Here is an 11,268-nt window from a genome sequence, read left to right on the forward strand (position 1 = left end):
GTTCTCAGCATTTCTCAAATGCCCTTTATATGAGTGTTGGTTTATGTCCTGTGTGGTTTTTCTCATTATTGATTATAACAGGGATGTTTGTTTTCTGTAAATCTCCTGTTACTGGCCTTAAATTATCGGAGACCTGTAATCAAGTATTTCCCATGTTCTGGGCTTTTTTCTATTTTCTGCATTCTATCCCAAGTAATGCTCTGCTTAAGTCTTTTCCTTGGTTCCTTTGGCTAATGCTTTTCAGCTGCTCCGGGTTCAGCTCCTGGTTCCCAGTATGGCACAATGACCAGGCAAATCTCGCGACACAACTCTACCACTTCTTCAACATCTTCTGGTGGATACAGACGGAATCCTTCTGTGACTGCCCCATTTTCTGCTCAACCTCATGTTAATGGCGGGCCTCTTTATTCTCAAAATTCAAGTAAGCTGCTGAGCTCTGAAATCACAAACTGTTTTGAGCAAAATGATTGTAAAAGCATGCATGGCATTTTAATTCATTAGAGCATCAATCGGATTACCGCTTTCTTTCCTAAAATAGAAGGAAAAACAAACAAGAAAAGCCATATTGAAGTTGTACAGTGATTGCACTATATGCAATTATACTGTTTTCCCCTCTGACTTGTTTGCTGTTACTCATGACAAGAAATTATTATGATTGCCTATCTAATTATAGGCACATTATACTTAGCATTTCAGGTATGCTTGGAGAGCATAAACTAAAACCAGATTTTTTTTGCAGGAGACCTAATATGGTTGTAGTACAGTCCCTCCACTACTGGGGTAGTGGCAAGAGAGTACTGTCAGAGCACAGTGCTCATGTAACAAACTTTTCCCATTACCCAGTTCCTCCCTGTCTCTGTCTCTCTCCTAAATCCTTTCCTGATTCCAAGTTTCTCCTTTGTTCTTAGTTCTAAGCTTGACTGTTAAAGAAGAGGTCAGTCTCTTTTTAGCAGATAACTCCTCTGTGCTTTCACATAGTAGTAATACAGATGGAGATGAATGAGGGGAAGGACAGATGCCATGGGCAAATGAGCAGGTTTTAGTCAGTGGCATCCTGCCTACCTACTCAATAGGGCAAACGAGGTTCACTGCAGAAGGATCTGCAAAATAAGGATCTACTTGAGCGTTGGCAGAAAGCTGTTTCTATCAGGAAACTTCTTCCTTGCCATTTCCATAAATTTCGGCCGGATAGGCTTAGAGGAGTGATAGTCCTCTAATGGTTTCTGGTGGTGTTCTTCAGTGTGCTGACTCTCTAAACTTCAGAGTGATATTTCTTTTGAAAAGAAAAGTTGAAGTTTGGGCTGAAGATCACTTTGGACCAGTGTTTGCTACTGAGTACTTACTCTTAAGGAAAGTGCATATAAAATGTTTGAAACACTGAAGTGTGAACATTTTTCTCAGTGGTTTAGAAGTATTACATTTATCAGAAAGCATTTTTATATGCAGACACAGTAACTATCTTCTTTTTTTTTCCAAATCCTGATTCTCTTCCCACTCTCTCTCTCCCATACTGGCCCTTCATTTTCCTCCACACTCTTGTTCCCCCAAATTAATTCACCATAACAACAGAAACTCCTTCCTGTTTGAACAGTTGTGTTCTGATGAATAAATAGGGCTCTACTTCTTGAAATAATTCAGTTGTCGTAAATGCTGTGCACACCACTGTTTCTGAACATTCACATTTGTCCAAAGCAATTTTTTGCTCAAATGCAGGTGCTATTCCTTAATCTAGCCTCTCTGGTGTTTTCAAAATACTGATTGTCAACATTTTTAGACAGTATTTTGATGGGTGTGTTTTACTATTTTAAACTGTTTTCCTCTGTTTCTGTAATGGGTGATTTTTTTTTAATTTTTTTTTTTTATTTTTAATGCTACTGTCCTGACATAAATCCAGGTCCCATGTTTCCCTAAGGTTTTACTTTTCATGCTAACAAATACTCTGTTTTTTCTTAGATGTTTACTTCAATTTTGTGAGAAACCCGTTTGTTCTCCCTCTTTTATTGATCATTTCTCCCATACAGTTTATTTGATTGTTGGTTTTGTAATGAACTAAATGCTCCACTTTTATTCATCAAACATTAATCTTAGTTATGGCTTTATTTAAAACTGTTGCTTACTTGGAAGTACAGAACCTCTTTCAAATTTGCTTCCAACTGGATTACCCTGCTGAATTCCCACCTTCACAGGGATTTCTCTGCTTTGGTGCAAGAGAAATTCCACTGAGAAGGGGCACTGTGTAAACAAATGAGTTGATGTTTTGTGGGTTTTTCTGTTTTTGTTTTCTCCCTGCCACCTCCCTTCATGGGGAGCCGTCCTGCCAGAGCTGAAATGGCATACCCTGCTGCTGCCAGGCCCCTTTCCTACCTGTGGAGAGAAGAGTTGAACATCTCTGCTGTCAGCCCAGCGTCTCTGAGCGCTGATGCCATGTGTCTCATAGCTTGTTACTCACCAAATAGGTACACGCTTCACAGAAGAGCTTGCAAGTGCTTCCTGAGGAGCCCTGTGCAGCGATGTAGCTAGTTGTAGCTGTTGAAGCCTTTGCCAGACTCTTGGATTCTGAGTGCCACAGAACTTAATAATAAGAGCCACAGAAGACTTAATAATTTTAAATAAAGCTCTATTCTGCGTTAAACCTACCAGCAAGCAACAAGGTCCCTTTTTCTATGTAAAGCAAAACCAAAGTAAGCCAACCCACTGTCCTCCACCTCTGCAGAACAAAACTACGAGAGGTGCTCTATGTATGAATATTAAGTATTGATTTGCAGCCTTGTTTCCCTTGTAAAGTAGTTGTCAGTGCTTTTAGCTCTCTGTCAGTGCTGCTTTGCTGCACTAGATGTAGCACTCTACATTTATTTTAGGCGATGAGTCTAGAATCCTGCGAAACATCACTTGTACTAGTGTACTTTTAAAAGATAACCACTAAATTCAAGTAATCCTTATTTGTCAACAAGACAAAAAGCTCAGTTTTGTGTGCTCCCCATGTGAAGCAGAGCAAGTCCCTTCACGTGTGCACCCAGTGAGCTTCCAGATGCACAACCTGCGCTCAGCTTTTGATTCAGCTGAACACCGGAGCGCGCCTGGTTTTTCAGTCCTCAATTGGCTAACAGTGAATTCAGCCTGGTTGGAAACACAAGCTTGAAGAAGGTTCTTCCGTGTGTGTGTTCTTGTTGTTCTTTACATACTTTGTTTTGTGGTCCTCGTTACTGACGGCTGCTTTTGTTTGTTTCCTTTTTTTTTTTCCTTTGTCTGTTTGACTTTCCCTGATATGGTGTGTATGTTGCTACCAGTTTCTATTGCTCCACCCCCTCCCCCTATGCCTCAGTTGACTCCACAGATACCTCTCACAGGCTTCGTGGCCAGGGTGCAGGAAAACAGTAAGTTTGGACAAGCTGAGCTGTTAAAGGGTAGAGCCTACTTTCTTCTAGCATGCATGGCTGGCAAGTCAGACTCTTATTTTGTTTCCTTTTCCAGAAGCTAATACCATCTTGCATTCTAGTGTCAATATGCTATTGGAGCTGAAGGGCACACTCTTCAATATTTTATAACACGTGCATGATTATTACTGACCCATTTAAGTTCTGAACTGCAAATTTATTATAGAAATACAGTGTGAAATATGTGGCATATGCTTGGTGTGAAATATAAATGTATCTTAATTAAAAATATTAATTTCATGTTGAATCATCCTGCCTGAGGCTTTTTCACTAGGGATAATTGATTGTTTTTTATTAGAAAGGCCTATGTAGACTGTCAAAATACGAACTGTGTAACCATTTATTCTACTACCATAGTAGTTCTCAGGAAGCTGTAGAGTCAATTGAAAACGTGCAGTCTTATGATCTAATGCCGTTACAAAGGAGCTTGTAAGGTATTTCTGCTCTCGGCAGCCTTTCATTCTCCATTTCTTTGTGTTCTCTCGCCAAACTTCCCTACTGAGTTTCTTGCAGCACAGCTCTGCTTGTTAGGTTTGTGAGAGAGATGCTCCCTGGCTATGGTCTGTGCTGCAAGGTGGTTTATACTGGTAACTCTGCTTTTACCATTACTGCTTGATTCGTTTCAGGTGAGTGTTACTGTCCCAAATTCTAGTGCAGGTGTAAAGTCACATTCCTGATCTGGGGACATCTTTGCTGTAGGAGTATGTTGCAGTTCTGTAAACAATAAAAAGAATGCAATGTAGATAGGGCATGAAGTAAGCATAAAATGTTTTTAAAGTGTTTGGGAGCCATAGCAGTGTTTGCTGGGATCTCAGGGGCTACTACTACAAAGCAGCTATATAGCTCCAGCATACATTTAGGGGCCCCCAGGTCCGATGAGTGCTGCTGTTCAGCTTCCCATTAGAGCTTTTCAGTGGTCATGTTCTGAGCATTCCCCTAAAGAAAGGAGGCATCTCTCTGGTTCTCATTTGAAAAGAAGGTATTTTGGTGTTGTGCTAGTAAACGTTAAGAATCGTGTTGATGTAGAGTAGTATGCCACAAAATTGTGTTGATGAATCTTTCCAAAATTCAAAGCGTAGAGGTGAACCTACTGAAGATGAAGGTTACTGAATGTCTTCACTTGCAGATAAACTTGAGAAAATTGACACCTGCTTCTGAATTGTTCCAAGTATTGTCCTCCTGGAGATAACACAGCGCTTGGGAGAGCGGAGGTGAAAGGGGCAGACTTATCCTTGTGTGCAACCACAAAATGCAAGCTGACTTGCGAATGAGATTGCAGCAAAAATAGCTGAAGCTTGAAATATCTGGTCTTAGGAATTGTTTGTTTTATTTTCTTTCTTTTAACAGTCCCTTGGGTTTGAAAGTTCTGTAACGAGTATGGCTTTGAGCTGCTGCCGCCTCATTTCGGAGGCAGGGGTGCGTGTGGCAGTCTGCGCATACGCTCAGCAAAACTGGCTGTCAAGGCTGTTGTTGAGTTTTGGCATTGTGTGCTAGACTTTCATCTGCCTCATCTTCTGCAAGAAGCCTACGGGGGAGTGGAGTTAGGGAGACATGCAGGGAGATATGTCTTTTCCTTTTCATAAAGATCTGTGGGTTTGGAAAGCAACATCTTCTGCTCCGTGGACTTCTTTCAGAGGACAAGGACAGAGGGCTTAGAAATTATGCAATGCCTATTCTTTTTTCCTGCGCCCTGTGCCCAAACTGTGGGTATCTCCTTCAGAGAGGTTTTCCAGTGTGTCCGGTGCCCAGGGACAACTGATTGGGTATAGATTGCTGTATTGTCACACCAAGTCCTTTCAAAAGGAGTCTGCTGGTCCCTGTTTAAAGAACAGGGATGTGAACACATGCAAGAGAAGATGTCTCAGTTTGGAGCTGTGTAAATACTAGTCGTTTTACGCTTTCTCATTTACTGTGGTTTTCTGTATGCCTTTTTTTTTTTTCCTCCCCTAGGAAAAGTAATGCTGTTCTAGGGTCTGCCTGTTTTAAGTTCAGAACCAGGAAAAGTCTAGGTTAAAAGCCAAGAGGCAGGGGATACTTCCATGGGGTAGCACTTGTCTAATTTTCTGTTCCATTCTCTTCCCTTGTTTAAATGTGAAGTTGAATTGTTTTAAATGTTTCCCATAAAGCATGCAGTTTCTGCACTGCATCGCAGGGTATGTGTTGGTGCTTTCACACTTGCATTTCCTGCCCTCTTTTCTTCTTTTGAAATAAGCAACCTCATTGTTGAATAAATACAACTTTTTGCATTTCTTAAGGTAAGGATTTCTCAAGATCTCAAAGGATTGTTGTTTCAATGCTGCTTTTTTTCCTGACTCCAGATGGAAATTAAGGGGGGAAATACATTTTGTGAAAGATGTGCTGAAACTACTGCACAAAACCAATCCATTCATAAACAGTGTTGTCATGTGTCTGTGGTGGATTAATGAAGCCTGCCTGTGAGTGCTATTCAGTAACACGGGCAAGACATAGCTTTCACTCGGCCAAAGACTTTGTTAGTCTGTCTCCAAGTGACATAAATGGGCTTCTGTATGGGAGAAGAATCACTAATACAGTGGCAGCCAGTCTTACTGGTGGAGAGAGCTGTGGGGCGTACAGCTCAGCTGGTCAAGCTGAAGAGGAGCTGGGTTTTCAGGTGAAGAATAGGATTAGTTCTTCAAGGGGTAGAGTGGGCTGGATGCCAGGGCTGAGGCAGCCTCTGTCCCAGCAGCTCCCGATGGCTTCTGCCTCCTTGCAGGGGGAGATGTGGCTTCCCCTGTACCAGCCCAGCCGGTCTGACCCAGCAGGACATGGGAGCTATGCTCAAGACCCTTGTCAAGGGCATGTGGCTGAAGAGCAAAGGTTAGTCGCTGATGGAGTAGTGGCCAGGTGGAAGAAAAGAGCATTTAAACAAACAGAAACCCTCTTCTAATCTTCAGGGCCATTGTAACTAGCAGTAGCTTAAGCTTCACTCAGTGGTGTTCTTTCCTTGCCCTGCAGTTGGGTTTCTTCTCAAAATTAGTGTAGTGTGCTGGAGCTACACGTTCTGGAGCACATGCCCAGCCTGATGGCTCCCTACAGTCACACCCTTTCTAGAGCAGTGGTTTTCAGCCTGTTTCAATGTGCAGACTCCCAGATCTCTTGTAACTAAATCTATATTGCTATATAACAAAGTTGAGTTTAGTGACTGTAGCTTCCTTTCAGTAACTTCTGGCTTCATAGTGCTTACATCTAGGTACGTGCATAGTGGACCACAGTTCCCAAAGAATAGGATAAGTGACTTGATGTATTGCATCTAAGTGTGCTCTCTCTCTCCTTTGTTGTCAGCTGCTGTAAACGTTACTGTAAAGTAATTTGATGAACTGATTTTCAGAGTGATTTGTAGCATAATGCTTTTCTCTTTTTCCCTTTCCCGAAGCAACTTGCAATTGTGCAGATTGGAGAATCTCAGGGCAGGGATTTGACATTTTGGATTATACACTTAATTCCTTGAGCACTTTTCCCCCAAAGCAGCAGCTGCCTGTTGTAGTTTTCCATTTATTAATTGAATCCTGGATGTGTGCACACACACAAGCTAGTCTGCAAGATAAGGATCTGTACAAAGCTTTTCTTCTGCAGAACGATTGCTTGACTTTCTCTTACCTGGTTAAGTCTTAAACATTAGTCTCTTCCCTTTTTGATGAACCACACCAGATTTTTTTTGCCCCCCTAACGCTAGCTCTGAGAGAGAAGGAATCCAAGGAAGCAGTGTCCAGAAAGAAATTAAAGTTATATAGACAGAGTTTTTGTTTGAAAAAAATAAATAAATCGAGCTGCTGGTCCATACCAGAGGCCTGTTGCTGCCTGGCTCAGAGGGTGCCACTCGGAGTCCTCCCATAGCTGATGCTGCAGCTAGCCCCGCAGCGCATGGACAGCGGGGCAGGAAGCTTTCCTCTCTGCTGGTGTTCAGCTTATGCCCTGCAGCATGTGCTTTGACTCTAGTAGCATTTATACATAGATTTGACCACTAATAACAAATGTAGTTGTATGTTGTAGCTGTTAATACAAAGCCTCTGTTTCTAATCAGTGCATGGTATTATAGTGCATGCTACGTGTGTTGTTCCCCCCCACCCTTTTTACTTACAGTGTTACAGCCTCAGGTTTGTTTGCATCTCCACACTGTTTTGATTTAAGAAAAAAAAATAATCTCCCAACGTTTCTAGTTGCTGATAGCCCAACTCCGCCACCACCACCGCCTCCTGACGAGATGCCGATGTTTGATGACTCTCCTCCTCCTCCACCCCCACCCCCCGTGGATTATGAGGATGAGGAGGCGGCTGTTGTGCAGTACAGCGATCCCTATGCAGATGGAGATCCTGCTTGGGCACCTAAAAACTATATAGAGAAAGGTAAGAGAAACGTTGCAACTCTGTGTTACTGCAGTATCAGGGGATTAGTGGTATCTGAAGGGAATGAAGGACTTAGCTTGGGTCTGATGAAAACAGTCATTGTCCCTGCTCAGTCAGAACTCAAACCATTGTTTCCTTAGTTTGTCTGTGGCTACACCTAATATGATAAAATATAATCCTTCTTTGGAAGGATTATAAAATACCTTCAAGCATTCTAGAATGGATAAAAAAAATCCTTAGTTGTGAGAAGCAGGTGTAAATCAGATGGCTTTTGTCTTTACTGAGCTGTTGGACTGTCTGTAGCTACCTCAGGATTGCTGGGCAATCATCTGGACGTAGTGTTGCAGAAAGGCCAGAAAGTCTGAACTCTATTTATCCCATCAAACTAGATAGCTAGAGTGGATCGTTTGACTTTCAACTATAAAATGTAGCGAGGCTTCCTTGTAGACTTATCAGTGACTCTGGATCAGCAGGCTATAAATTCTGCTTAGGTATGAACTCATATAGTAAAAGTCTGCTCCCGTGAAGAGTTGAGATGCTGATTTCCCGCCTGTGGAGTTGTCTGTATTCTCTCAATGACCATTTTGTCAACAGCAACGTTGCAAGTTTTCTCATGATGTGGCTGGTGCTGTAGTGCGTATGCAATGGGGTAGGGCACCTGTGGTACCCGTGATGGCAGAACTGCTGTGTCCCATCCTCACTCCGAGCTGGACCGTGTGCAGGACGTACTCAGGGGATGAAGATAACTGATACACAGAATTGTTGTTTGCTAGGCATTCAGACAACAGATTTCTGAGAATATATATATGTAAAATATTAGGTTCTTGAAAATTGATCATAAAACTGATCAGTTGCATAAAATCCATGTTAACTGTTTTGAAGGGTATGGCTCTGATGTCCGAAGTTTGTGTATTAATAGCGTCAGTTTTTAATTCTAGTATTATTGGTGGCGACACTTTCCTTAGGGAGATCTCTGCTTTAACTGCACACAGTGAGTTGGAGGTTGGTAAGAGTAAGGTATTCTCTAAGCAGGTACTGAAAAATAGCCAATGTTGCTGTAAATTCACTTCTGCTTTTTCCTGCAGTAATGTCTATACTTGCACTCATTCCAGCTCCTTGAAAAGTGATGCCAAAGCTTATCACATAGAAGTGCTGCAGTAAAACCCATCCATTTCTATACACTGGCTGTAAGCAGCTGTGTTACAAGCTCATACACTGAAGTACATGCTATAGAGCTGCAGGAGCCATAGTGTAGGATTTTTTTTTCTGTTGGTCCATTTCCACAGAATTTATTTTTATTTTTTTTTAGGCTTTCTCTAATCAAGAGATCTCTCTACAGGGATCTATATGCTTTTGAAATAATCTGACCAGAAACGACTGCCACACTCATGGAGCCACTTATTTCATAGTTCAGCTTTTAAGTGTCCATATGCTCTGCTTGACTGTGTCACAGTCAACTCTACCTCCCTCTCAATAGTTCAGTGTTTAGTGTAGTCACCACCCACTTCTTACTGGTAGCTAATGTTGTGAAAAAAATGAAATTTCATTTTCCGGACTTAATGTTCAACAGGGAAAGCACGCGACTTCATTACAGAAAATCCCAGGAGAGCAAACTAGTCTTTTAAAAAATAATTGTACTTCAATTGTGCTTAATACTGGTGCTATTAATAAATGTTAAACGTGTTCCTCTTCAATCCACAGTTGTTGCTATATATGACTATACAAAGGACAAAGACGATGAGCTGTCGTTTATGGAGGGTGCAATCATTTATGTGATAAAGAAGAATGATGACGGCTGGTATGAAGGAGTTTGCAATCGAGTAACTGGCTTGTTTCCTGGGAATTATGTTGAATCAATCATGCACTATGCCGATTAAAATCCTTTGCTTTTCAAAGTTGGGTCTTGTATTCAGTCATACCACGATTATTTACAAGGGGTAACTAAAAGCTAACAGAATTGTCTTAATATACTTTAAAAAAAAATGTGCCCGTTTCTTCAGGCCATACTGTTTAATGGTATGATTGAATGTCCATCTCTCTCTAAGTCTCTGGAGACAGTATGTCTTACCTGATGGCAATTTGTAAAACAAGCGACTGTCTATAACTGGTTATACTTATTTACTTATGCATTGTTAATTTTATGACCAGCCTAAATATTCTGGGGAAGTAGGGTATAATATTTAATGAACCATGATCAGATTGTGCCATTACATTTTTCAGTACAGCATGGTAACTAACACTACGTTAGACTAACATATTAAAGTCTGGATGAGAAGTTTAATGTTAGTGCTGGTCATATTACTTTTTGTTTAGACTCTTTGCTCATTCTTGAACTATATTTGTTTAAAGCATGCATACAAACTTATGTATTGAAATATACTTTTTTAAAAATCCAAGATGCTTCCAACTGTTGTAATCTTTACCTGGAGTATTCTCACTAAAGTCTATTACAATGAGTTGTTTGGGTCTAAGGTGTCCATGTGAATCAAAAAATGGGTGGTCTTATGTATGTGTAATTTGTACCCAAGTTTTTTTAATGAGTAAATTTACATTATGACTTTTTCCATTCATAAATATATAAGTGAACCAAAGGTCTTGTCCATTACTTTGTTGGTTGGCTTGGCAAAGAAGTTTGGAATGCTAACGTAGCAAAATCATGGCTGTTGTTATCCCAGGCAATGTACTAAAAAGCAAATGTTTGTAATGTGACTTTATCACTGACACAGGGCAAATAAATTAGATATGAAACCTGAATTACACATTTATACATACTCTTAGAAGTTCTTTTCTTCCAAAATTAATTTTAGCAAGGATTTCCGGTTGAATCTAGTTATCTGAAAGTGGAAACTGTCTCTGAGTTGATGTGCCCAGCTGAGCGAAGCCAGGGCTGCTCTCAAGATATGACAAAGGGGGAACAAGCACCACAGGAACTGAGCCACTGTGTTAAGGGATCACAGGCAGAGATAGTTAGAGATGATGTACTTCCCTGTTCCACAAACTCTGTGGGTTAAATAACCTGAGAAGGAATGTGGTAGTACTGGATAATTACTGTAAGAGGAATGTGTCTGGGACTTCAAAGCAGCCTTCTAGGAGGGTATTGAATATACTCTATAAATGAGTGACAGAAGGTGAGGGAGTTGAAGCTTTGACTGGCTGTTGAATCAAGTCATTTGTAGCGTGAGCTAGAAATACTGAGCCTCTCACTTTTTTTTAACTGTAGCAGTCTCAGATTCTGCATCTTCTTAACTGCTAGCAAGTAGCAGGCAACAGCATAGCTGTATTTCATTGTGAATTGGAAAATTTCTCATTGATGTATATAACTAATTAAAGCATGCATATAGTCTTTTATAATAAACCAATTTCCATATATATATATATATATATATATATATATATATATAAAATTTCAGGTACCTCAGTAGTTTTCACAGCCAGGAAAGCATTCAAACCATCTCCCTTCACAGGAGTTT

The 11,268-nt window shown here is 40.8% G+C and overlaps 1 protein-coding gene across 12 annotated transcripts in view; it reads left to right on the plus strand.

Annotated features, from left to right (window-relative positions):
- Positions 1–10,389, plus strand: part of ABI1 (abl interactor 1) — an 82,206-nt gene extending 71,817 nt beyond the window's left edge. For 4 of the 12 annotated variants that reach the window (XM_074574411.1, XM_074574413.1, XM_074574412.1 and 1 more), the window contains 4 exons: positions 245–421; positions 3,288–3,374; positions 7,613–7,798; positions 9,500–10,389. In XM_074574411.1, the coding sequence (XP_074430512.1) occupies positions 245–421; positions 3,288–3,374; positions 7,613–7,798; positions 9,500–9,675 (626 nt within the window). In that variant the 3' untranslated portion in view covers positions 9,676–10,389. The remainder of the gene's footprint in view (positions 1–244; positions 422–3,287; positions 3,375–7,612; positions 7,799–9,499) is intronic. The other 8 variants (XM_074574423.1, XM_074574414.1, XM_074574416.1 and 5 more) reach the window with 2 other exon arrangements.
- Positions 10,390–11,268: the final 879 nt, after the last annotated feature.

Source organism: Larus michahellis, chromosome 2 (assembly GCF_964199755.1).
Source record: "Larus michahellis chromosome 2, bLarMic1.1, whole genome shotgun sequence".
Lineage (NCBI taxonomy): Eukaryota > Metazoa > Chordata > Aves > Charadriiformes > Laridae > Larus > Larus michahellis.